The sequence below is a fragment of the Mycteria americana genome, chromosome 1 (assembly GCF_035582795.1).
Source record: "Mycteria americana isolate JAX WOST 10 ecotype Jacksonville Zoo and Gardens chromosome 1, USCA_MyAme_1.0, whole genome shotgun sequence".
NCBI lineage: Eukaryota > Metazoa > Chordata > Aves > Ciconiiformes > Ciconiidae > Mycteria > Mycteria americana.
The window spans coordinates 94,909,470-94,936,175 of record NC_134365.1 but is presented as its reverse complement, the minus strand read 5'-3'; the positions used below and the strand labels follow the sequence as shown (position 1 = coordinate 94,936,175).

At 47.6% G+C, this 26,706-nt stretch overlaps 2 protein-coding genes across 19 annotated transcripts in view; one reads left to right on the top strand and one right to left on the bottom strand.

Moving 5' to 3' along the window:
• The first annotated feature begins 523 nt into the window (after positions 1 to 523).
• The window catches only part of ZDHHC23 (zDHHC palmitoyltransferase 23), a 28,712-nt gene continuing 2,529 nt past the window's right edge, over positions 524 to 26,706 (top strand). For 2 of the 13 annotated variants that reach the window (XR_012777269.1, XR_012777267.1), the window contains exons 1-5: positions 524 to 695; positions 1,068 to 1,769; positions 2,533 to 2,700; positions 13,689 to 13,767; positions 18,984 to 19,180. Coding sequence is in view for 9 of the 13 variants with exons in the window: in XM_075512862.1 (XP_075368977.1) it covers positions 589 to 695; positions 1,068 to 1,769; positions 2,533 to 2,700; positions 3,547 to 3,814 (1,245 nt within the window). In the remaining 4 variants the exon portion in view is untranslated. Of the gene's footprint in view, positions 696 to 1,067; positions 1,770 to 2,532; positions 2,701 to 3,546; positions 3,956 to 4,136; positions 9,864 to 13,688; positions 13,768 to 18,983; positions 19,181 to 21,623; positions 21,748 to 26,706 lie in introns of those variants that run through there. The other 11 variants (XM_075512886.1, XM_075512880.1, XM_075512922.1 and 8 more) reach the window with 9 other exon arrangements.
• Positions 11,241 to 26,706, bottom strand: part of CCDC191 (coiled-coil domain containing 191) — a 22,010-nt gene continuing 6,544 nt past the window's right edge. For 2 of the 6 annotated variants that reach the window (XM_075512836.1, XM_075512826.1), the window contains 10 exons: positions 24,735 to 24,925; positions 23,702 to 23,951; positions 21,865 to 22,334; positions 21,172 to 21,266; positions 19,475 to 19,557; positions 17,953 to 18,054; positions 16,319 to 16,462; positions 14,972 to 15,124; positions 14,430 to 14,584; positions 11,250 to 12,921 (listed from right to left, as the gene is read on the bottom strand). In XM_075512836.1, the coding sequence (XP_075368951.1) occupies positions 12,789 to 12,921; positions 14,430 to 14,584; positions 14,972 to 15,124; positions 16,319 to 16,462; positions 17,953 to 18,054; positions 19,475 to 19,557; positions 21,172 to 21,266; positions 21,865 to 22,334; positions 23,702 to 23,951; positions 24,735 to 24,925 (1,776 nt within the window). In that variant the 3' untranslated portion in view covers positions 11,250 to 12,788. Of the gene's footprint in view, positions 12,922 to 14,429; positions 14,585 to 14,971; positions 15,125 to 16,318; positions 16,463 to 16,557; positions 16,631 to 17,952; positions 18,055 to 19,474; positions 19,558 to 21,171; positions 21,267 to 21,864; positions 22,335 to 23,701; positions 23,952 to 24,734; positions 24,926 to 26,706 lie in introns of those variants that run through there. The other 4 variants (XM_075512809.1, XM_075512818.1, XM_075512845.1 and 1 more) reach the window with 4 other exon arrangements.

Below are 26,706 nucleotides of genomic sequence, written 5' to 3'. Positions count from 1 at the left end.
TGGGTGCTGGCGTTCCTGGGTGACGCCCTCCAAGGGGCAGGTCTCTGTTCTGCCGGATGGGACGCTTCCCCAGCCATGCGTGTCCGACCCGGGGAGCAGCAAGGCTGATCCCAGCCTTGTTTCCCCCGTCTGCGAAGGGGGAGGCAGGGCTGGGTCGGGGCCTCTCCCCGGCCGCGGGAGGTGGTGGCGGCGGGACCCCGTGCTGCCCCCCCCCCTCCGTCGCCTCCCGCGGCCGCCACCTGTTGCGCTGGCCCTTTAAGCCAGGTGCCACGGCGTCACGGCCAGCCCCGCCCCTCCCGGGCAGGCATTGGGCCATTCCGCCGTCAGGTGGATGGGCCCGGGGCGGGGGGCCTCGCCCCCTCCCCCCCCTCCGCACACCTCCGCCGTCGGGAGACGCTCGGGGCGCGGGCGGCCAATGGCGGCCGGGCTCCGCCGAAGGGGGCGGGGCCGCTGTGGAGGAGGCGGTGGCGGGCGCGAGGCACCTGCGGCTGGGCGGGGGGCGGGGCGGCTGGCGCGGCGGCGCTGCCGTGCGAGCCGCCTCCCTGGCCCGGCGGCGGCTGAGGGAGGGTCGCGGCGGGGCGGGCGGCCATGGAGGAGCCCCTCTGCTGCTGCGAGTACGTGGACCGGCGGGGCGAGAGGAACCACCTGGCGGCGTGCTGCTGCGACTGCGAGGACCTGGACGAGGGCTGCGAGAGGTAACGGCTCCGCCACCCCAGCCCCGCCGGGCCCCCGCCTCCCTGGGCGCCGCCTGGCCAGGGGTCCAGCTGCGAGACCCCCTCCCGGCGGCGGCCCGCGGGGGCTCTGGGTGTCCCCTCGCCCCCTGGGAAGCCCCGTCGGCAGCCGGTACCCCCCGCGGGGCTGCCGCCCTGAGGGGCGGGGAGCTGCCCGCCGCTTCTCGGGAAACTCGAGGGGAGAGAGGGAAGGGGGAGGCGGGCGGAGGCCGCCCCGGGTCGGCGGCTGGGCTGGGCGCCTCGGGGGAGGCTGCAGGAGCGGGACGAGGCAGGGGAAGGGCGTCGGGTGCGCGGCTGCCCGTCTGCTAGCCGGCGTCTGTGCTTCCCTCCTAACAGGTGGCTGACGTGCAGATCCCTGCCCCCGGGAGCTCTGGAAAGAATCGCCGACACCGTGGCAGACCGGCTGCGGGTCCCTTGGTTCGCAGGGGCCGTGAAGGTCAACGTCAGCCTCGTGCCGCCTCTCGTTCTGCTGCCTGTCTTCCTCCACGTCGCCGCTCTGCACTTCCTGCTGGGGCTCGTCATCTTGACATCTCTGCCCGTGGTGGTGCTGTGGTATTACTACCTCACCCACAGGAGGAAGGAACGGACTCTCTTCTTCTTGAGCCTGGGGCTCTTCTCCTTGGGCTACATGTACTATGTGTTTCTCCAGGAGGTGGTTCCCCGAGGCCACGTGGGGTATTCCCAAGTGGTCGCTCTCACGTGCGGGTTAATTCTTATGCTTGCAGCCCTGTCTCGAGCCAAGAAAGACCCTGGCTACCTTCCCATCCCAGCAAGCAACGAGAAGTCATCGCACCAGGGTTTGCCCAACAACAGTGTTAGAGGGAGCTCCAACGTGCTCCATGGTGTCACCACGTCAGGAGCTGCCAGCGGCCGTGCTGTGAATGGGGAGGCCAAGGGCTATTCCAGGATGTCAGCTGCAGAGCCAGAAGGTGTGAAAAAGGACTGGTGCACTAAATGCCAGCTGGTCAGACCAGCCCGAGCAGGGCACTGCCGGCTTTGTGGCAGATGTGTGAGGAGACTGGACCATCACTGTGTCTGGTAGGTTTTGCACCGCTGAGGCTACCTGTGCACTTGCGCGCGTGCTCTCTCTCTTTCCCCCTCCCCTTTTAAAGTTAGCTTCTTTTTTTACAGTCCCTGTCAAATGGGGTTGCTTTTGTTACATGCAAGGCCTGGTGGCATTCTCTAAAACAAAAAATTTGTATTTACCATTTCAAAGAACAAGTTAAACAACTCTTGTTTATTGTAAGTGGGTTGACCTGATAGCTGATAACTTCTACAGCATGCTTCAGAATTGCCTTTGGTTCTCTACTGGTTTCATCTGGGGTTGGTTTGTGGGTTTTTGGGGGTGGTTTGTTGTTTTGTTTTGTGTTTTGGTGTTTCTTTTCTTTTTTTTTTTTTTTTTTTTTTTTTTTTAAGACTTGGTCTGTGGAGCACTAGCAATCTAGCAGTTAACTTGCATTAGTGCTCTCCCAGGGCAAGGGAACCCAAAGCTGCCTGTGTGCATGCAGTGCTGGAACCAAGGAGCAGTAGGGTATAGATGTGTCTCAGCGAAGGATACTGCACTTGCTAAAAGTTTGAGGCAAACGGTCTACCACCGTTACCCTACTGGTCTATTGACTTGTGGCTATAACCTTTCTCTAAAAAGCTATAAAGCTTCTTTGAATGTGTTTCAAAGTTCTTAGCCTGTGTTGTATAGAAGCACCTTGGAAATTATGTTCTTTGACAGCTGGGGGAGGGAGGAGGAAAGAGAAGCCAGTTTCTTTTCTTTTTAAGCAAAGTAATCTCTTCTTTCCTTTTGGAGGATTAACAGCTGTGTAGGGGAGCAGAACCACCAAGCATTCATCCTTGCACTCTCCTTCTTCATGCTCACCTCTGTGTATGGGATTACGTTGACCCTGCACACCGTCTGTAGGGGCCGAACTCCATTTGTGGCATTGTTCTACTGCCCCGGGGCCTATTCTGACTACAGGTGAGATGTCTGTCTGGGAGAGAGCTGGGGTGGGAATGGGCTTGGGTCAGGCAGCTCAGCTCCTGTTCCTTATTCTGTGCTTTAGGCCAGTGCTGTTGGCTGTCAAACCTGACCAAAAAGTGCTCCCTAAAAAGCTCTGGAAAGCAGGGGATACATCACTGCTTTTGCGAAGGTGGGGAGCCTGAGACTCAGAGAGAACTCACCATTTATTTGGAAAAAGTTGTTGGAGGAGCTGGGATTTGAAGTCTTTATTGCATCCTGTGTAGATACACCCTTAAACGTGTTTGCCCCCAGATGCAGGTAATGGTCTGACAGTCTGGAATCCATGTGCTGTCTTTCCCTTTCGTCCATCACTGTTTATCTAGTGACTGTCCCTCTGAGTTATCTGCTTAGAACAGACAGCATTAATATGCCTTGTCTGGCAGGGAGGGTGGTGAGAAACGTTGGACACGAGTTCAGAGGCTGGTGCTACCGCTGATGGGCAGAGTACACTAGCACAAGTGACTCTACCTTCTTCTGTACTCCATTTCATGATCTATTGAGTATTGAGTGTCGTTGTGTCCTTAAATAAGGACTGAGTACCTTTACGACAGACTAAAGAGCTAGGTAGTGCGACAGCAATGTGCAAGAGTAGCTCTGGTAGCGCTAAAAGCTCTCATTAAGTAAGCTCTGAAGCTTTAATTTTGAGAAAGCCTTTACAGATTATCTGATGAAAGCAGCAAAGTGAGATCACTGTGGCAGATGTAGACAGGGATTTGAAAGGATAGTGATTACCAGGGAAAGTCACTCTAAAGCAGCTGCCTCAAAACTAAACAGCTTCCTTCCCATCTTTTTCCCTGCTGCCAGCTCTGCTCTGTCGTTCACCTGTGTGTGGTACTGTGCCATTGTAACAGCTGGTATGGGATACATCCTCCTTATCCAGCTGTTGAACATCAGCTACAACGTGACCGAGAGGGAAGCTCGGCTGGCTCTGCGGGACAACACTGGGCGCAGGCTCCTGGGTGGGTTAGTGATAGACACTGGCCAGTATAACAGGGGTTTCCTATGCAACTGGGGCCATTTCTTGAGCCTGGGGTCTTCTCCTCCACAGCGCTCTGCTGAAGACATCGTGTGACACCCTTCTTTCTGCAGATGACGTTGACTGACTTTCTTTAGCAAGGGGAAGGCCCCTTCCAGTAGGACTCCCTCCTCCCACACCCTTCGTTCGCAGTCGGTGTATGGGCTGCCTATCCCGTCACTGACAACATCAGAGGCTTTTCCAGGCAGAATGGTTCTTTGCGTGCTGTCAGCCAGCAATAGGATGCAGAAAGCAGTAAGCCATATGCACAAACCTGGAGAGAAGGAGCCTGCTGCCTTTTTCCACTGTGGGAAACTTTGTGCAGCTCAGCTCAGCAGGAAGAAGAGCACAAGGTTTTGAGAACTTGAGTTTTTGTTAGGTGTGAACCCTGGCATCAAGAGGAACCCGCTGCTGGACTTGAGAGCGTGCACTAGTTCCTGCAAAGGTTAAGGAATCCTTGGCTTGTACCTACGTGTGACACTTCAGAGATGTCAGGAGGGTGAACTTTTGATATAGATAACAGATGGACCTCTGTAGAAGCCAGGCTCTTTGCCTAAAAGAGACTGTCTAGGCAGTCACTGAGCTGCTCCCTCCTCTTCGGTGCATCCCCCCTCCCCCCATCTTCTGTTCCATCCAGCTGTATACATGCTTGTATTAAGTGCCTTTGTGAGCAGCATTCCTGTAGGGCTTTGCAAGATCCCTTCACCTCTTGACCGCTAAAGTTGTTATTCCATCCCCATCTGTCTGACTGGGTGGGAAGACACTGTCATCTTCGATCTCATCGTTCGTTCTGCAAGCTGGGTCTGTGTTGGTTTGAAGGCTTGGCTCATCTCCCTCAAAGCGTTTCTGCTCTGGTTATGGATTGTGACATGAGACAGCAGGTAAATACACCAAGTATGAAGGAGATGTTTTGAAATAACATGTAACAGTGGACTGTGAGGGAAAAACAAGAGTGCTGTGCAGTGTTACTGTAGCTTTATGGAAACTACCTTCCTCCCTCCCTCTATGGGAGAAGGGAGTCTGTGGGAGAGTAGACAGTTCTGCTAACAGCATTTTTGGTAGGTAGCATCTTGGTCAGTTGTGTTGCTAATAACATAGTGATCCTGTCTCCTCTCAACCCAGTCACTGTGGAGAAGCCTGACTGTAGATCTGTTTTTTTTCAAGCCAGGAAGCCAAGGAACAGTTCAGTCCCTGCATATGTAGGGAGAGGATGTGTTGGAGCTGTCTGTTTTTAGAGTAGATGACCTGCACCGCAGGTGAATGTGTTAAAGGTGCTCTGCAAGAATGCTACTTGTTCCTCATCAGACTGCAACTGTATTATTGCCCAGACTTGAGCTTCAGCTGAAATCACAAGGTTTTGGTGGTGGTGATGGTTTCTGGGTTTTGTGGGTGGGGTTTTTTTTGTTGCTTTTTGTTTGAAACCCTTTGTGTATGTTGTTGGCCCTGCAGTAATATGAAAGGTCTGGCTGGAAAAGCCTGGGACTATGGCACAAGAATTATGGCTTGGGCCTAAGATGCAGAAGCAGAGGGGAGAGCCTTGTCCTAGCTACTGATGTTTTTAGATGCGTGTGCAGCATGTACAGATCATACCTGCCCCTGACTCCACTTCCGTGGCAGGCAGCTGGGGGATGTTGGCTGAGTGCACATTCACTGTGTGCTGCTGTGCATTATCTCTGAAGAACGGATAGATGGTACGTGGTGCCAAAAGGTAGCAGGGTTGGGGGTGTCCCTTGAGATCCCTGCCATATTTGGTGTGTGTGTTCCTGATTACATGTCCCAGTTTAAGGTGAAGACCATGTCCCTCTTTGCACTGTTTGGTTTCTTCAAGTGGCACTTTCTGTAACCAGCAGATAATTGAGGAGTAGCTGCACTTGGAATGTGGCTGTGCAGAAAGAGTTACTGACCTACTGAGTGTCCCTTATTTCCTCTTACCCCTTTTCATCCAGTGAGCACTCCTTTAGAAGGAGTTAAAGAGGACACCTCTCTTGCTTCCTGCCTCTAACTGAACATACTAAGAGGTTTCTGACTGCTTCCCTGGCCCTAAAGTGAAGAAAAAGGCACCCAGCTGGACTGTCCTAACTGTTTCTCTATGACCTCAGACTGGAGCTTGGAGCCTGACCCTAGGAGTTTAAATTCACACAAAGACCTCGCCTCCACATGAGTTGTCTGTAAATTTTTCCATGGCACATATGCATTTGGTGGTGCCTTCTGAGATGAACTGGAGCTTGGCAACCCTGGAGACAAGGTTGCTGTGGGCTAGCAGGTTTGTGATCTTCTCAAATCTCATCCTGCTGGCGCTTGGGTAGATTAAGGCAGAATGACCTCCTGGGCTAAACGAACCCCTGCAGTGGAGGTAGCCAACCTCTCTGTCCCTGTGAGTTACGTGCACAGAAATCAGTCATGTGCCCATGAGCTGAACGAGCTCTGGGAGTGTTTACAGGTTTGAGATGAGTGGTTTCTCAGAGTCCTGCTACTCCTGGCTGGGAGAAATCTGAGCAGATCACAGATCATTTCCCTGGCAGTGCCTGACCCTGTTGTGCTCACTTTGTCCCGCAGGCAGAGATTGGTTACTACTTTGCAGGCTGCCCGTGTAGCCTTATCCTGTGTCTCTTAGGGAGCTCTGCTGTGGGAGATTATTTGAACTGCTTACACCGAGACTCTCTCAGTGGTGTTCTCCCAGGCACTGGGAACTTTGGGTGCAGATTAGGAACAGAGGACTTTGGACTAATGTAACCATTCCATACCTTGGTCAATCCCACTCCAATATAGTGCTAAAGTAAACTTTATTTTTGCACTCACTCCAGAGGGAACTGGAACTTTCAGGACACTAAAAGGGTTGCAAGGCTGGGATTTTTTAGGAGGAGAATGCAGTGCCGATTCCCCAGTGAACAGGAAGTTCATGTGGCGGTAATCTGCACAGCAATGGTGACCCTTTCTTTAAGGACATGGCTCTTGTTTACCATCCTAGTTTCTTCCTGAGAGGATTTACCTTGCGAATGCCTTGGGAGATGGGAAGCATAAAGTAACAGGATATCTAAAAGGTATCTAAAAGGGCAGAAGAGTTGCAAGCTTCAGATGCATACTTTAGAGCTCTCCTTTTAATAGCCCTGAGAATTAGCAAGAAGCCCTTGAAGGGTAACGCTCCCTTTTGTACTTATAGCAAGGGCAGAGTGTTGTGATCTCTTGTGCACTAAAGGATAATTTCTTTTCTGAGTATTTTCTTGCTGAGTTTGTTATTGGCCTCACTGGTAGTAAAATGTTAAAACCTAGGCATAAAAGAGTCAGTCCTCAGGTACACTGTGTTAGTAGCTACCTAGATCCATGCTACCTGGGTGTTGGAGCAGTGGGAGCAGGCTGCATTTGACAGGTGACCTGTGGGTCAGGTGTGTGTGGCCTTGAGGCAAGGACCAGTGTCTCACCTGTAAAACTGTATGCACGTACCTGGCAGTCCAGAAAACAGTACCCTGCTGGCCCTTGAAAAGTTTTCCCTGTGTAAGAAGAGGGGACCTAGAGCTGTTCAGAAGCAGGGAAGGGTTTTGTTAATAATAGCTGGCCTTGATGTTTCTCTGTCCAGACTTGGAAATTAGTTTATCCTGCTTTAACCATGACCTTTTAAGAGGCATTTGTTGTTTCACAAATAGTGTGGACTTCTGCAGACCAGGGCAACTCTTCAGGGGCCAGGGTTCTGATGTTGCTGCTGTTGTAGTGTTAAACCCTCCGTGTCCAAATGCCAGCACCCTACTGTTTGGTGACTATGCTAAGAACTGTGCACTATTAGATACACCCTGTAAATGGTGGCTTGGCACTCTTTAACTGTGTCTTCTTACATCGTGCTTTTTTGTAGGCAAGTCACAGGTCCCCACATCGACTGTTTCTCCATTTAACTTGTCCTCAAATGACAAAAGTCACTGGTGAGCCTGAGTTGGTGCTGCTTGTGACTCCTAATCACATTTCAGCCTTCATGCTATGATGGTGCTTTTTTTTCTTCAAAGTAGGTTGCTTTCAAGTGTCTTAATGAAATCATTTGCTGTAAAATTTCTTCTGAAGATAAAATGGATACTGCCTCACTGCCTAATGTCTTAATAATGTGCTTGGTTTTTTCTTTCTATATGAATGTATATTGCCTCATTAGGGCAGGAAGCATGTGTGATTATGGATGTGTTTTCCTGTATTGCTTTCAGTGAAGAACTCTGCAGTTTCCTAGGATTTTCTTCCACTATCAGGATGTTTGTACAGTGAAAATCTTTCTGCAGACAGGTGAGGTGCTTTCTGAAATGTGGGAATTCAGCCTCCCAAGATCTTGTCTTTATGGAACTCCTCTGATGATAATGTGAAGAATGACAGGCTCTGGAAGAACTGTCTACCTTGGAGAGTGGGGTGTTTTGGGGTTTTTTTGGGTTTTTTTTTCCCATCCTAAGCTTTAGGAAGAAACGTTGTGAAACATATTTGTGAGCTTTGTTGAAAGGAGTGGTGTGTGTGGTTGTGTCCCATTTTGCATTGTATTCAGTGTTTCCAAATTGATGCAATTACGAATCAAAATAAATGATTAGAAATTATTTGTGGAGTGGCCTGTTGATTTATGCCAACACACTCAGCCAGTTCAAATGACCAAAAGCTGCCATCATCTCATGGCTATTTAGCTGTGAGCTGGACTTGGGCATAAGGGAGTAACAGGCTAAGGAGAAGCTAGGAAACAAGTGTTCTTCCAATTCTGCAAAAGTTGACCTTTGGGTTTGTTGGTGTTGGGATGAAAGAGAGATCTGCTTGGCAGTTCTCACCACCCTGGAAACTAGGGATATTCCCCTGCGGTGGGGCTTTGAACCAAGATCTTGCATCCCGAGAGCAATCCATTGTCAGATACTGAGTGTTTGTATCTGATTAGGTTCCCAGCCTTTTTGTCCAGTGTCTTGTTTTCCTTCCTATACCTGCCCACACAATACATCCAGAACCGCAAAAAGGAACAGTCTCTTCCTTTAAAGCCTCTTCTAAGCCATGTTTGGAAATGATGCGGATATTCTCTGCGCAGATAGTGCGAAGAGATGTAGCCTTTGATCCTGTCAGTATCTTGGGACATCTGCTGAAAGGCAAGATGACTTTTAATGAGTAGAATCACAGGTGCCTTTGATTGTTCCCAGGGCTCTGCTTTGATTTGCCTGGGTGGCGCTTCTGTCTGCTGTTCAGCTATTTCTCTTTGAAAATTACTTTGCACTCACTGACAACAAGGACCTTGCACTAGCAGTGAACCAGGTTTGTAGTTCAGTGAGAGTGGTGTGTGCAGAAGGGTGTCAGACTTCTGACACCCCAGCAACCACCAGTTTCATTAACTCCAGTGCTGATGACGGGGACACGTGAGACTACAGTCTCTCCCCAGGTATTTTTTTCCCCTTGTGGCTTGCCATGTTGTCCCCACACCGCAGGAGTATGTCTGGAGCAGCAGCTCATGTGCTGGGGAAAGGCCAAGGTGCGCTACTGTGGCTGGTGTCCATAATGCATAACAGGTCTGCAAAGATGTGAGCTGTGGATCAGACCGCAGTGGTTCATAGACCCTTCCCAGGCTAACTACTGCCGCAGCTACAGTCTTGTCTGCCTGGGGGGAGCAGAGGAAATTGTTTAATACTTCAGGCACTGTTTCAAATCCAGTTTGAGCTGGGCCTGGGAGACTTTGAAGAGCCTGGGGTACAGATTTACTGAGAAGAAGATATTTCTGTGGTCAAGGTTTTTGGGAAAGCATGTAAGAACTCTGGAGGGCAGGTGTCAGCTGGGATGGGGTTGGGGAGAAGGGGAGTTTGCGATCATTTCAGGGTTCTGTGTTTGCTGTGGTACCAAAATGAAAATCCTCCCCCCCCACCCTGTGCAGGAGAAAAAGTCTGGCTGTGCAGCCACCTCCCTCCCTTGCTAAGAAAAGCAAGGAGCTGACAGGCAGGAGTGTGCCTGAGCTGTGACAGTGTGGGCTGATGACCAGCATTAAGGCATTGATATCTGCATTTAACCAAGTGCCGGAGCAGGAGGGATGCTCTGGCACAGCTGCAGGCTGAAGCTGTTTCCTCGGTCTGACAAGCTCTCTTGTGTGTCACCCTCCTGCTGAGAACTGTTTGCTGGAGCTTTAATTTGCAAAACACTAACATCATGCCAGGGATTTTAGGGGTGTCCTGTGCAGTCTCTCAACAGCATCATCAGGCACAGCCTTGCTTCTGCCAAGGAGGTATGAGTTGTTTCAGCCAGGTGTGGATTGAATGAGGAAGGGGGCTTCTCTATCTCCCCTTTGGTTCTGACCAGGTTCAGTATGAATGCGCCTGATCCCTGAACATCATGCCTTTCCCTTAGCTGGATGCAGCTGAGGCTTCAGCTCTGTGCTAGCATGGAATTAGTGGTAGGCAAGGGCAAAGGGGTGTCAAAGTACAGCTCCTTCTGGATCATCTTTTTGGCTTCTTACCGCTTGAACTGTCCAGCAGAAGAGCATCTTAATAGGAGAATCTTTGTCAAAGCTGCTAAGAATAGAAGAAGACTCTAGAAGGTAAGAGTATTGGAGACAAAGGCCAGTTTTCAAGTGTTGACTACTTCATGTTCTGAGTGGGGGAAGCTGTGTTCCACAAAAGCAGCATTATTTTCATGGATGGTGAGTGGGCACTGAGGTGAGTGGGAGCTGTCGATCTTGAGGACAAAATGTGCAAGTGTGGCATCGCTGGGGGAAGAATCTGCAGTTCAATAAACTGGATGCACCCCTGAGTAGCCAGTGGTTTGGGGCACCCTTTCAGTGTGTGAGAGATGTAGATTCAAGCCTTGCTCAGCCTGTTGCTAGGGTCAAGACCAGGCTGCATGTAGGCTCTTTCTACTGCTCCATGCTCCTGCTCTTCCCCTTACGGCTGTGGTGTGTCCCATCTCCACCTGCCTGTAATGCTACCTTCTCTCTAGTGGAGAAATCCCTTGCTCCTTGTGTCCTTGCTTTTCATCCTCTGGCTCACTATCCTTCTTATGCTGTGAATCCAGATGGAGGGTGGGCTGGAGACTTTTGCTGCTGTGTTCATTGCCAAGCTCCGGTAAGGAGGAAGTTGGCTTAGGAAGAGGCCGCCAGTAACCTGGGAGCATAAGGGCTGGTTCGGAGGCGGTCCAGGAGCTCGTTAGGCACTACATGGGAGTGGCTTCCAACAGGAGAGAGTAGACTAAAAGAAAGTGCATTGCTGCTGCTCTGCTGCCACAGCTTGCTGCTCTTAGCACCTAGCATGGCTGCTGGCTGCACTGGGGCATTAGTCTGGTAGCTCAGGCCCCAGCTCTGCTCCTCCCTGCCTCTTTGGTTCAGTCCTCTGTGAAAGATGCTACCCTTCTGCAGTGCCCGTTCTTCCCCGCAAGATGAGTTATTCAGCCCTCTCTCAGCTTGTCGCTTCCTCTCACAATCTGCCTTTAATGCAGCCAGATGGTCTATACTCGCCCACACTCCATGCAGGCACCTTCAGCTCCCTGTGCTTGGCTAATGTGCTCATCTGACCTGCTGGTGGTCAGATCTGTAATCAGCCTTTGGGAGATGGTAAAGTTTCATGCGTTGTAGAGGATGGCTGTGGGAGGTAACCTGGGAGTGACAGTCGTCTTCAGACCTGCACTGAGAGTCTGCTCGACAGCCTGGCTTGTGTGGGCAGGGAGGCTTTCTGACCACATCCCTGTGAGCTCTCCGCATGGACAAACTCCCGGTGCTAAAGCTCTGGAGCCTGCCGCTGTGCCTGGGCACCTGACCTGTTGTATACCACTTCATCTGCAGTGCTTAGTGCTGTTCTGGGTCCCTGACCCTGGACTTCTGTCCAGTGCCATTCAGTTGGCTTCTAACACATTTGTGCCAACAACTCAGTTGTGCTCATTTCAGATCTGGGTTTATTGGAAACTTTCAATGCATATACAGGATTTAAAAATTATCCAGTACAATGGATAATAGTAAACTGTCTTCCTGGCGTTACCTAAGTGCTCCCTGTACTGCCAAATGCTTTTGGAGAGAACTTTGCCTATCTTGTTGTGAGGGGGAAGCAATTCCAGATTCCTGCCTTATGCTGTTGCTAAGACAAGACATACTGTACCTTAATGGCATTACCCTATCTGTACCATGCTGCAGGTTAAGGTTAAACAGTGATAAGAAACATTCATTTTAATCATGTCAGCTTTAGCTTATGTAAAATACAGTCTGCCTTTTTCTTGGATTTTGGGTTTTTTGAAGTGCTGGATTAAGTGAAAAGGCCCAGACAGATTTGCACAATACATCCTTAAACACTACAGTTAACCAGCTTGGAAAATGTTTACATGATAAGAAGACAGAGACTCATAAATTTGGAATCGCCTTTTGCCACCAGAATCAAAGCATTGTGCTTTGTGAGCTGGCCAGTGCTGTGAACTAGGCAGTCCCTTGAAAAAGAATCCAGGTTTTAGATTGTCCATATGTGATGCTGTGATCTGGACTGTTAGCAAATATGATTTGCATAAATAGCTCTTCCCTCTCCTCCTTCCATCCAAACTTTCTTGGCACAGTTAGCTAGAAACTGTTCTCTGGCTGGCCAAGTTCACAGTAGTGGTTAGGGGTCAGCTGACAGTCAGGTCTGTTTGCTCTCTGATCAAGCTGTGTCACCCTACAGAGTACTGGCAACAGAAAAGCACCAGGTTACTGCTTAAGGAAAAATAGGTGCAGTTCAGTTCTGTGCTTCCTGTGATGGAGGAGGATTCATGTCAGTGCTGCAGCCCTGCATGTAGAAATGGTCTTGGCCTGAAACACACCCTGTGCTAGGCTTTGGTTACCTAGGCCTCACTGCCATCAGCCAAGGCACTACTATGGAGACTTCACACGAGGATGACTTTGTGGGGAATGACCCAGTGAAGTGCAAAGTGAAACCATCAGGTAAGTTTCCATATATGCTTAGTTTATGATAGCAGTGGCCCCAGGGAGCTTCCTTTGCACTGGACAGGACTTCCCCTCAGATTTGTTTCAATCAGTAGGAAGATAGCATGAACAGAATCAGTCTTTTTGTCCTCTTTCCCAGTCTCCTGTGACTCTCTTCTGTCATGTTTGGAAGTCAGGGAGGATTTCGGCTACTCTCCTGCGTAGCTGGTTTCTCCTTTCCTCTCTTTCTCTTTCCTTTTTCATCAGTAATGGGTACTGCCTCCATGCCTTGAATGCATTCAGCATGACTCTCCTTAAAGAAATTGGGGACACAAAGAAAGAAGTGACAACATGCAGATGTGTGCATAATGTAACAGGTAATCACAAAATTACTTCTATTTGAGGGGGGAACTCCCCTAAAATACATGTGGGATTTGTCCTTTCTGCTGCTAGTCAGGGCTGTGACATGTTAAACATCTGCATGCAGACTACTCCATTAATATGTCAGTCATACCAGGGAAAAATAACACATTGCCCTTTTATATTCCTCTCCCCCAAGAATTTTGCTCCTCCCTCTGACAGGATTCATTAGCTGGTGTTTGCTTAGTGCTTTGAAGATGAAAGATGTTTCTTGAAGAATAAACAGGGTCTCTTAAAAGAGTTTCTTCAGGAAAAATGCAGGCCCGTTTGGTCCAGACTAACCACTTGGGAGTGCAGACAGCTGGGCTCCAATTCTTACCTGATTCTAATCACCCTACCAAAGGTGCCTTGCCCTGGGTTCCCATATGGGCATTAGGGAGCAACAGTCCTTTCCAAAGAATAGCTTGCTATGTCAAGATCTGAACTGGCTTTTGCCAGTCAGTGGGGGAAGAGGTAATGAGGATCAACAGGTGATTATGCTCCTAATATGAGGTCATACATAGAATAAATTCAGTCTCTTCCTGGGTCTGAATTTTCCCTGGTTCCTCCAGTTTGCTGGCTTGTCGGGTTAAATCATGTACTGTTCTTACTGACATGGCAAGATAGAACAGGTTCACTCTACCACATAAGAGGTGAATTTAGTTTAATTGCTCCTCCAAGGTGCTGGAGATCCTGTTTGGGCTATGCAGAGGCACAGCCTATTCATGACTGCATGCAGCTGACATGCTTTCACAGCGAGGTAGGTGAACATTCTTCTGTTTCCTGCTGAACCTTGACAATAGCTTTTTCCTCCTGTTAAAATGCACAGCTAATGCAGTTATGGGACAATGAACTGGGTGCGTCCAGCTCCAGTCATGATCAGTAGAACTGTCTGCTGTAGTTCTCACTGCCAAGTCAGGCTGACGATGGCATAAACTGAAAGATTCCTTAAGTAGGGTTTCTAGTTGATCAGCTTTGGATTTATGAACTAAATCATCTGCTGTGGACAAAACAATACAGCGTAATTCTTGCACAATCATTTGGCTTGCTATAATTGTACTTAAAGATTTTCCTAAGGCAGCTTTTAGCAGAAGCTGCATGGCCAGATCTGCTAATCAGCTTAGAAAGTTTCAGCCACTTATCCGCTTTCACTGTATTCTCTTTCAGCGAATAATTCTCTTTCAGCGAAGTCCTGTGAAGGGTATCACTCAATTTTCTTTGCCAGGCTGCGTGGAAAATTCTTACCACAAACCTCTGCTGATGTTGTCTGTGCATATCACAGAAGCAAAATACCAGCGGTAAAGAACTTGTTTCACACGTTCTTGGGGAGCAGATAATTGACCTGTCAAAAGTAGTCTCTAAAATAATCTATAGGGTATATTAAACCCAAGTAAAGAACTGCTGGCAAGGGAATGCACTTACTTGTTACTGTGTTCAGTAGCAATCTTCAGCTTCTCCCATAAAGTACTCTTTTCCTCCATGATCACATCAAACCATGCCCAGAAGTACTTCCTCATGAGGCAGGCTGCATGGAGGGTACTCGCTCTCTCCTCCAGAGTGGAGAGATAATCCTTGTACTAGGGAAGGAGGACAGAGAAAGAGGTGAGAATGGATTCTTTCTCCCAACCCCCAGCTCAATAAGCAGAAACAGAGCAGTGCTAAGACTGTGGCAGTGAAGGGTAATGGGGACAGGAATGGAGGAAAATCAGCAGGGAGCAGGGTGAGAGAGTGCAAAAGTGGAGGTGGGGAGCAGTACATAGGACAGTGTCCTGGCTGGAGGAGAATGATACAGAGTGGAGAGCTGAAAGAAGGTCTCTGAAGAAGGGAATGATGTTGCTGAAAGGGGGACAGTGTAACTCAGCAAAGGTTGGGCTGCAGGTGTGTGAAGTGGCACTGTGGTGAGGAGAAACTGTGGCAGCAGCTAGCTCGCTTGGTATAATTTCTCCACTGTGGTGCAGGCAAACCTTTAGCCACTTCCTGAAGCCCCGTCTCAGCAATGTATGGGAATAGAAGTCCTCAGCCCGAGACACCTTCTCTGTGAGGCTCCCCTGGGTGTGCTGGAGCCACGTAATCAGGCATTTCCTCTGCAGGCCTAGGCAGTGGTGCCTTTCTGCCACCTAAGTAAAGAGCAGAGACAGCAGCTAGTTACTTGGACTAGTGACTACATAAACATAAAGCTACAGAAAACTGGGTACACTAGAAAATTATCTCAGCTTTCTGGTGCCCACAAAATGCAGGTGTCTGACAGCTGGAATAACTTACAGGATAGGTTCCCACAAAGAGGGGTCAGCATAACGAACAAGACGAGTCTCTCTATCAGGCTACTGCTGTGGTCACTTCTAGAGAATATCCTTTTGAATTAGATGCTCAGTTTAACCTATTGTGAATGGAGCAGAGGCATGGCCTATAACAGTTTAGTCCAACCCCATCCATAATGCTGATCAGCAGGGTGGACTTACGGAGCAGCTGCTATCCCTCTATTTCTTTCCAGCCGGAGGCCTATGTGCATTTGGTCGAGTACTGTAAGTAGCTGCAGTTCCAGTGACTTAAATGGAAGCTTGCCAACTTACCCCTGGGCTCTGGCTAAATGTTCAGGATATGGTTCAGTATTATTAGTCCACCCCTGATAAGGCATGCCAATTCAGTCATGTATGGAAATGTTTCATTAGCAAGTGTGTCAAGGTCTCAGAAGCTACCACTTGCTATTCTGCACTGAAGGTATAGCCAGTCTAGAACAGATCGCTGGATTATCACCTGTGGTGTCCTACCTCTAGCAGTGGCCAACACTGCACCAGCAGCAACTCCAGGGAAAGCCTTAGTGATGGGCTGGGGTCAACTACTGTAACTACAGTGGTTTGGTGGTGTCTTACTGATTAGCTTTGCTGTGGAGCAAGAGAACTGACAGGCTCATGTCATATAACTTCAATTTTTTTGGCTGTATCATACTAAACTAACTCCTGCTCTGTTATTGGCATCAAATCATGTGGCAGTTAGTACTGCAGACAAGTGGAGGCTAACAAAAGATGACTTCTCATTAGACTGAAATTTGTTCCTTTCTCTGTCCTTTTGGTTCCTGTTTAATCAGCTATAAATGAGGATGCCACCCTTGTGGGTATTTGATGACCTTTCATGATTATTGTCAGATGGGCTGATTTAAAGAACTAATATAGGGCAGGGTGTGCAGGGAGAACTTTTGCTTTTTCCATTTCTACCTGGCTTATGAGCCTATTAAGGTTTCTGCTAAGTGCTGCATCCATTCTTTTTCCCTTCCTCCCATGGCACCAGTCCTTTCCTTTATCCTCAGCACTTACCACCAGGTTTTCCTTGGCTTGCTCCTTCAGCCTTTTCCATGGCACCATTCCCAGCTTTCTCAGCAGGACCTTCTCATAGTGATCTCTGGCCTTTTTCTGGAGCTGCTGCTCTTTCTCCAGCCTCCTTTGCTTCTCCAGCTCTTTCTACAATACAAAGAGCAGTAGTTTTAATTCACTCTGGGTGCAGAGGATGTTAAGCAATGACAATAGATTGTCATATTGGAGCTGGAGTTCCTGACCTGACAGGAAATAGGGATCTGCATCATCTTTAGCAGTGCAGACCAGAGAAGGTATGACCCCATGTACTAGAACCTGTCGTAGAAAGCAGAGCAAACAGTTTTGAAAATCCTCATGGAACATGATGGTATTTCTGGACATTTCCGTGGGCCATGTATCAGCATGTGGCCTTCCCTCAGCACTGCAGTTTGGTGTTACTGTAGCAGACATATAATCTGTGACTGCTAGCAGTGCTGACGTAGCAGGAACCTCCGTTTGATGGGCCTTCATCAATGTGGGGAGGGATGCTTTGGTGAGCTCGAGGAGGGCAGCTTTCTATGTTTATAAAACCAGATTGAAAACCTGTCCAAAAATGATCTTGAGTTTACGCGTGGACCCTACCACTTAATCTAGCCTAAATAGTAGGGGAGGGTTGTGGGTATTATATAACTGTACAATATTACTTTTGACCGAGACTCAGGGATGAAGGTCAGGCATGCTAAAACACTCAGTCCAAGTAGAACAGTAGCTGTAGGTCAAATTCCTGTAGGATTTCAAACATGCTATTTGGGTTATTAGGACAGCTCATTTCCAGGTAACAATAATGAAGTAGGGCTATTCCTAGGCTAGCTCCAAGGAGAGGATGCTTCTGTTCTTCAGGTGGAAAGTTGCCCTTGATATATGTCAGGCTTGTTTACTTTTAAGATATGTATTTGTGACTGGTATCATTGTGAATACTGGAGGGGGATACAAGTGGAAGGAGCAGCCTGAAAGGAGGCCAAACACAGAATCGTAGAACAGCCCAGGTTGGAAGGGACCTCGAAAGATCATCTGGTCCAACCTTTCATGGGAAAGGGGGCCTAGATGAGGTTATCTAGCACCCTGTCCAATTGCATCTTGAAAACCTCCAGTGGTGGGGACTCTACCATGTCCCCGGGGAGATTGTTCCAGCAAACGATTGTTCGCCCTGTAAAAACTTTATTTCTTATATTGAGATGAAACCTCTCCCAGTGCAACTTGTACCTGTTGCCACTAGTTTTCTCCATGTGGCTCCTTGTGAAGAGAGAGCCTCGGTCCTCTTTACAGCAGCCCTTTAAGTACTGGAAACATGCTGCTGCTGGGGGGGCTTATGTGGCTATACCTCAGCAGTGAATGTCCACCAGCTGGGACCTCTAGTCTTGCTGATGAGACAGAGCCAGTATATACTTCATGATGTGTTTGGTCCACAGCCCTTCCCCTAATGTTGCCAAAAAGGGGGAAGGTGGCGATACAGTGGGTGCTGTGCTGTGGAATTCTGCTCTACTAATGAAGACCTTCAGTTCACATTACTGTGGCTGCTGACTGAGTGCGAGTGGGTAATGGCTCTTCTTCCCTATCCCTGCTAAAGGCGGGGGAAAACAGGTGAGGTGTTTGGTCACCAGCTTCTGCTGCCTTCTCTCCTCCCGTCGTTTTTCCTGCTGAGCTTCCTTTTCCTCGGCCTCCTTCCTCTGTCGTGCTTCCTCTTCAGCCTTCAGCTGGGCCTTGAAATGGAGAAAATGGAGGAAGGTAAAATTTAATTTGGCGCATGTGACATTTTCAGAGCACACAGACCTCTAAGCTTTTCCAGTATTCCTCTAGTATTGACCAGCAGCTGAAACTTCAGAAGGAAGCAGACTTTGTCACATACTAGACATGATCTATGCTAGACAATGAACTGTGGAAGGGAGAGGAAGGAGGGACTGTTCTTTCTACTACCTCTCTCTCTCTCTCTCTTTCTACTACCTATATATATATATATATATATGTATCTATCTTTGCCCCAAGTTATAGTATTTGCCCACTCTTCCCCTAAAAATTTAAACCATACACTAAGTTATTTATTGATAACCTGATTGCTGAAGTTGGTTCTGGGCTCCTCGGCTCTGCTCTGAAGTTTTACTTCTACATGAAAAGCAGCATTACAGGTACCCAAACATTTCTTTTCCCAAACACTGAAGATCAAAGTTGTTTTACTTCAGTACTGGTCATGCTTAGCACAATATCCTTCTCTGAATGTTTTTCTACTCCCCTTGCAGACCTCACTCTGCTTTCATTTCACAAAGTTTTTGCTCTTGGTATATGCATCAAAGGCCTAAAACCCACACCAACCATAATGCATGATTACTATGACTGTGCTTCCTGATCTCTTAAGATCATGGCAACTGCAGCTGAGGAAGTCTAACCTGATACTTGTCTGTCCACTCTATGGTTACAGTGTTCTCTAAGGCTTGTTTCAGCCTCCTGCATATGTGAGTCCATCTCTCTTGCTTGGAGAAGGAAGAAACACTGGTTGTTTTAGGACCCCAGTTCTGAGCTTTCTAATCCTAATGCAAGTTACTATCAACGTTTTCAGTAACAACTCAATGCCCTGAAGCCCCTCTGTTGGATGTGTATCACAGAATTTGTATATTAACTATGCAAATATCGTCAGTATCTTCTCTCTTCAGCAGAGATTTGCTAGGAAGATGCAGGATTTTTACTAGGTCAGACTGCATGTCCTCAAGCTGCACATGACCAGACAGGAAAGGCAGGGGAGGGGAAGCCCACCATTGCCAGGTCCAATCAAGTGGGTCTCTGCATGCACTTTCACCCTTCCCATCCTCAGCAAGGACAAGTTACAGTCATGAGGTAGGTGTGAAAGAGGTGGTTGGGGGGTGGTAAGGGAGGCTGCTTCTAGAATTGCAACTGCATCAACATGAAGTGTCTGCATGTGACGTGGCAGGGCTAGTGGGGTCACTGAATGCAAATGCAGCAATAACTACTTGGTTTGATGTGTGCCAGACATCTGCTTTCTCACAAGCCATAAAACTCCTGTTTTGGATAAAGAGCCTTTTCTTGGTCCCTGACTCTGTGGTTAAAACAGCACTTCTTGTAACTGGAATGGTGTGAAAGAGACTTAATTTCATTTTCCACTTTCCTTACCAATTTTTCCTCTTCTCTTCGTTGTTTGGCTTCTTCTAGTTTCCTCCTCCGTTCTGCTCGCTGAGTTGCTCTCTCCTCCATAGCTACAGAAACAGAGGACATAAGGCTTAGTGGAAATGAGCTACAGGATAATGACCGAAGTTTGGTGAACAAGGATGACCACTTTACTGCCAAGGCCCCGTTGACCTGGCAATGCCAGCACAAAGGGACTTGCTTTCTGCTGCCTCTTACAGCTGGCAGTGTCATGAACAAGGAACCCATAAACATTTATAAGATGATTCAGGACTATCCCGATTAGATTCACTCCACCCTTGTTGGTTAACAGTCACAGCCATGAGGCTCAATTTTCAAGGAGCTGTGTCCAGAGGTTTTATCCTACTGTCTTCCCTGAGTGAGTGCTGAGGCTCAGGGCACCTGATTTAGCAGCAATTGCTATGAGGTCTCCAGTAAGCTCCGTTTGTTTATTTAAAGGGTGACTTGATGATGGAAGGTATCCCTGCCATAGTGACAAAGAGGTACTTGGTCCCCCTAGTGAGAAAGTACTGCTTAATGCTTCTTTTGGGAGATAAATTGCAATGCGGTGATCTTGCTGGCTATCAGTGAAGGTGTTACAGTGCTGATATGGCCACACAGAACATGCGGTGGAGTTGAGAACCCGTGCTTGCTTCTTCTGAAGTTGCAAATGAAGCACAGGCGGGAGCAATCAATAACTGGGGGCCATTTAAGTGTTTTGACCACAATAGGTTTCCTCAGTTTCTTTTCTCCTCTCAGCTGTCCCAGGATTCTCTGCCAAGAGAAAATCATCTAGTGATAACTAATTTGTTGAATTTTTGGGGGATCTTCAAACAAAACCACTTGAGTGCTCTGAAAATACGCTTATTGTCCCTAAGCTGTACAGAGTTCAGGCAAATCAGTGAGTGATGGCTTGGACTAGGTAGCATTGGAGCTGAGTACAGTCAGTTGATGAAAGGCAACTACTAATGCCCAGCTATTATGGCGAAAAAGCTCTGGTGATCCCAAAACTGTTAAAACATCACAGTGATCATATTCCAGTCTTTCACACAGATTGTGACCACCCCCCAGTTGATATGGAAGAACATGACCCAGGGATATAACAGAACCTGATCTTACTTTACCGCATGAAAAGGCTGTGCTGCATGTTTAAAGTGTATATGCTGTTCCAGTGTGGCCAGAGAAAGGGGAGTTATCTCACAAAAGGCAGGGATCTGGAGCTGCTTCCCCAGCCTAGCTACTGTTGTCTCACAAAACCTTGGGTAGGCACTTAATTCCCTTTGAAATCTCAATACCTCTGTCAAAGTTAGATGAAAATGACTGGTCACTTAAGTGTTACTTGGATGTGCAACGAAGGGAATAAGATTGACAGCAAATCCCTGTACAGCTTCTCTCTCTGAGTCTTGTCACGCCAGAAACAATCACAAGTGTTAGGAGTAACAGCTACCACAGTGTACTAAGCGTGGACTTGAGGGACTTGCAGTGGCCCAGGTTTTACAGATGGCCGACTTGGGCGTGAAAACGGCTCAGCCTCTCACAGCGCTGGTCAGGCTGGGAAAGAGAGTGCTGAGTTTTACTTGCATACTGTCACCAACCAGCAAAGCTGAGGGGAAGAAAGACAGAAGTTTCCAGACAAGCTGTTGAGAAAAGTGGTCTGGAATGGTCTTTGCTAGTTTGAACAATACCTTTCAGTATGGGATGAGCTGAGGTCAGCTGGCTGGAGGGCCTCCTGCCTTGCATCACTGCCCTTGTGTTTTCTGGCCCATGAGAAACAGGTGGACTATGAAAGGAAAGAGTAAAGAAATTCATCAATGAATGTGGTCAAATGATGTCTCGCACCTACCACCTATGGTTGAGAAACAGGCCTTGTAGTTTCTGTTCTCTATTGTGCTGCGTTTTCAGTCTGAATCCCTGATACACCTTTCTTCTGCTTGAAATGGGATTAATGATGCATCCTTGCAAAGGAGCTAAGTACCCAGGGCTGCTGCATGTTCTGAAATACTGAGGATGGCACTTTTTTTTTTTTTTTTCCCTGATTAAGTAAATGCATGTTCTGAAATACTGAGGATGGCACTTTATTTTTTTTTTTTTTTCCTGATTAAGTAAATCCCTGCTGCTACTATTTGTGACATTCTAGTGTTGCTGTTACTAAGTGGATCCTGTATGGATCACGTGGTGTCGAGCCATCGCAAAAAGGGAGAAGGATGGAGATACTACCGTATCTGGCCAGCGTGATACTACCCTTGAGGCTAAGTCACAGGTGAGAGGAAGAGCAGACAGCACTAGCATGACTGAAGTGTGCCTGGCAAATTCTGGCTCAACTTAAGTAGGAATGAGATGTGCTGACTAACTGAGCCTGCTTTATCTAGGGCATATACCTCAAATGGTTTGTATTCTTGCATCTCAATTGGTTTTCCCTCTTCGGTTTTTCCTCTCTGGTTTGTGAAGCAGAGCTGTTAAGCAGCTGGGTTACAGCCATGGCTTGTGCTGCCTCTTCTTTAGCTCTGCTCAGCCTCTGATTTTCCTGTAGTTCAAGGATCAGCTCTTGCTGTTTCTGAAGCTGCTGCCTCTGTTCCTCAATCAGGCGTTGCTGGAAGGCATAACGGTGCTCAAAACGGCTACCATAAGCAGGAGCTGTCTTTGGACCAGGTGCCCGAAACTGCTGGGGGAGAGTGGCTATTTGATTCCTGTACACAGCCTGGTCCTGGACACTTGGGGCTGCATGTTTTAGGGTAATCTCCCAGGCAAATTTGGGTTTTCTGTAGGAATAAGATGTGTGAGCTGCATCCCAGCAAGAGTGGTCTCTGGTCTGGTCAGGTTCTTTCTGTATGAGGCAAGTTTCAGTTGCCTAGGGGAGGGGGAAAAAAAAAAAAGAAATGAGGAGAATTTGGCATTGATTAAAACGAAGCACGCTTCTGCCCTTGCTACATAGTAAGTGTTTCTTTAATGCAAATCTAGTGAGATGCCTGAGAAGTAGGGTAATCTCAGCTATGCAACCTTTATCCAGTTCCTAGCCAGGGCAGAGGGGCCCTGTTATGCACAAAATGGGAAGCTATGGGAAAGAACTGTTAAAGAGCTGTGTGCTGTTTCACTGGGAGGAAGAAATCCCCACCAGGCAAGAGCTCTGGCAGCAATATATCCTGACTATTTTGTTAGGGAGCACAGCTCAGGACATCTCACTTCTCAGGGCTTAGCTCATCTCTCGGGGATTAGCACACTCCCTTTTGGACTGTGGTGTCCCCACTCAGTGCTCAGAGAGAGAATAAAGGAAAAAACAGTTGTTGAAGTGATCGACATGGCTGATCTACTGGACAGTCCCTTTTCAGATGGAAGAGAAGTCTACAAGGTGCTGCTTCCTTGTGCCTCTTCTCCAGCTTTGATAAATATTACCATGAAACTGGTGAACAGTGGGGAATGAGGCTGCGCCTTTTTTGACACATGGTCTTTCTCTGAAGAGGCATCAGATGTAAGGTCTGCTTTCTGATTCCTAGGTCAAACTCCAAATTCAGTCCCATCCTTCCAGCACAAATTTTACTAGTGCATCAGAAGAAAAATATGGGCCTACGAGGTGATATAAGCACCATCGGAAGTCAACTTTTGCTGACGCTTAAGCAAATGAAAAGCTTGACCTGTAACGTGTGTTAGCTCTCATGCTGGGATTGGGACACTGCTGTGGTACAGGTTTTATAGACAGAAAGGAAGGGCAGACTCTGACCTGACAAATGACAATTTAAGGAAGCAACCTCTGATTCTTGTCTCCTACCTCCTTGTGATGTGCATTATCCTGAAATAGCCAGTGACAACTTCTTTCCCCCATGCTTAAAAGCCAGAGAGCTGCACTGGCATGACAAAATCTCTTGTCATGCAGTCAAATGTTATTCTTTTTCAGTCTAAGCAGGCATCAAAGATGTAACTAACCTCTCAGCAAAAGTAATCTGGGGGTGGGATGTTCATTGCGACTCACAGTACACGAAGGGTTGTTCTCTGGTAGCATTAGAGATTATTTATTTTTAAAACTCATCCATTGTCCTTCATGTTTGCCTCCGATTTTTAAAGACTTTCCTCCTGAACAGTTGCAGGCACGTATTTGGGGGTCCCAGAGGAAGGCTTCTCTCCCAGGGTGATAAATGTACTCCTTATTTCGGATTGCACAAAAGAAGTCCGTTGTACGAGTACTGAGAAGCCAATAGACAAAACTACATGGGAAGGATTTACCTTGTCTTGCTGCAAATCTTGATGATGGTTTACTTCTGCTGTCCCAGGCTTGTTAACCTCCACTGGCCTGTCCAGACCACCCTTCCCCAGTGACACTGCCTCCACCAGCTGTGCCATCTTTCTCTTCGTCTCCTCCCTCTTGATCTGCAGCTCTCGCTTTTCTGCCTCTGCTTGGCTCCAGCGCTGCCATGCCAGAAAGCAGCAGCGCAAAAGCCGTCGCTGGTTATGCTCCACAGACAGTTGGTTTTTCCTGAATGAGAAAGCACTTGTATTATGATAGGAGTGAAGCTTCTGCCCAGGTCTGCCTGAAACAGTTGCATCAAGTACAGCAGTCCAAGCCATGGCACGTGAGGCCCCATAATTTCCTGAGTCTTTCTGTCGCTTAGCTCTGAAGGCCCTCCAAAGCTGTACAGAGTTTCTCCAAGGAGGAGTGGGAGGGCAGAAAGGATGCCCATTATTTTGAAGTAAGTTTCCCTAGTTCACATTTTGCAATTTCATGTGTCATCCTTGGGCTGTAGGATAGGTGCAAAAGAGGTGTCCTGTTCCCTTGCCAGCTGCATAGGGGGAAGCAGCAGTGCCTCACCACACAGCCTGCCAGACACCTGCAAGAGCAAAATTTTCTCTGGCTGATTGGGAATTCATCCAACAGCCTCCTTAATGAAAGGCACTGGCCAAAATGATCTCTGCTATACTTCTGCTGAAATAGGAAATAACTATATTAATCAGGAATAAATATGGCACCTCATGTTCTCTGGGGTCCACAGCAAGCCAGGGTGAGACTTCCAGGAAAGATACCTACAGAGAGAGTGAGATGCAGGCTTGTTGGAAAGTGCTAAAGCTCTTGTTTATCCCTGTCCTCCTTTTCATCTGTGCCACAATGCCTCTGGCAGACTGCAGGGGATATAGAAATTTTCTCAAAAAGCTCCTGTTTTCCTCCTGCTAGCTAACTGGCAAGCCCCTTTTACAGTCCCTGATCACTGTGCTGCCCAACTACTGCTGCAGTAGGAGGAATCCCACAGTATAGGGTCACTACCTGTTTTGATCTTGGAGATGAACTTCCAATTGCTGTGCCTCCTGCTCTACTTTCTGGGCCCAAGTATAGTTTCTCCAGGCTCGCAGGGCCTTCATTTGGCATTTCCAGTCAGCAAGCACTCTGGCTTTTCCCATTTTAATTCTGTGCTCCAGAATGACTTTCAGCCAAGCAGAGAAATGTCGTTGCATGCACTGCATGGGAGAGTTTCAGAAAATCAATGAGCAAGATACAGCCCGTCACACAAATGCTGATCCTCTTCACCCTTCCCCCTATCTGAATTTCCTTTTTGAGATTCTTTTTAGAATCCCCACTTTCCACAATTACCTTGAGGGTAAAAAAACCAACATAGAGCATGTGCAGGCTTTCCACAAAAAGCAGAAAGGGACTAGAAAGATAACATCATGGGGCTCTATGCTTTCGAGTGAAACGCACTTAGTTTACCAAGTGTGAAGGAATAAAATGGGTGAGGACCATAAAATTTCTAGAGACAAGAAAGACGTTTCAAAATCTAGAAAATGTCTAACATGCTACAGGTAAGAACAATTCTGCAGAGAACAGTTCACAAATATCTCCATGGACCACTTGTTTGTTTTGTTTTGTTTTTTAACTTAGACAAAAATCAAGACACTTCCTAGCATGAATTTGACACACCCTAAGCTCACCCTTGTTCCAGTAGGAAGCCAAACCTTTCCCCTATTGTGTAATTAGACTCGCTGCCTCTGGGAGTGATTTACATTGTACAGAACAGCAATTTGCTATCTAATCTACCCCATAATTCTAGCCCTGTCACTGCGGACACTGTTAATTTTGATCCTCCAAGTGGGTCAACTCACAGGACTCAGCTGTTTCCCTTTTGTCATGATGCCTTGTTTTAATTGCATTCCTCTCACTCACTGAAATCTCCAAATGGAGACTTACAAAAAGGACAAAATGTCAGTGCATTAGCTACTTCTTTCTGCTTTAGGAAAATAATCAAAGTGTCACTATTGCTTAGCTCAGCTATGCCACGGCTTCTCACATTTTGCCAGCCCTTAAATTGTTCTGTGGTTCCAGTCAGGCTTATTTTCATAGCTTAGATTGTGTTGGAGAGAGGTTGTGTACTGCTCAACAGTAGCCAAGCTCAAATCCAGCAGACAGGCAGACGAAGTGAGCCATTGGAGAATCACCATAAAAGCTATGGGATTCTTTATAAAAAAAAATTCTAGATGTAGATAAGTAGACACTAACAATGATGACTGCTCTATTAATTAAAACCATTATGTGACGGATGGTATTCATACCTGCACTCAGGGAAACTTATTCCCTTTGCTGAGACTGCCCATATAAAATCATTCAGTACAAAAAGATTGCTCTTTAATTGCAAGTATTTGATACAACTAGGTGTTCAACCCAGAGCTGGCCATGGTATCAGAATAACGAGGGTAAAAGAAACAGGTTCCTACTAGGAATTATTAATCCACGTTTGCCTCAAAAAAGCTGTTGCAATATCACAGGATATCCTACTGCACCCAGTGGGAGTGGATTCTTGAGGAACCCTTTGCTGTGGATGTGCTGGTATACTTCAGCTCCTAGAGACCCAGCTCAAAATTCATCCCAGGCCTCAGCGCTTCTCTCCTCTTTCCTCTCCCTGCTCCTGCACCAGTCTGCAAGGCAATCTTTAAAGTATCTTCCCATACACACAATAAGGGCTTCTCGGGCCCTTCTGTGCCACTTCCCCCCTTTTACTTCCTTCCTCAAGGGAAAACAGATCTTGTTCTGCTGCCTCCTCTGTACTTCTGCCTATTTCTCAATTGCAGAAGCCTTTATGTTCGCAACTGTCCTGAGAGCCACGTCTTTTCCACAATTCTAAGTGAAACCTCCCACTGAGTACACTTGAGGCATAGACACACTGGAGTTGGAGGCTCAGGATTTCTGGCTTCTAGTCTTACAAGATACTTTTTGCCCTGCTCTTCTACTTTCCTAGTATCAGGAG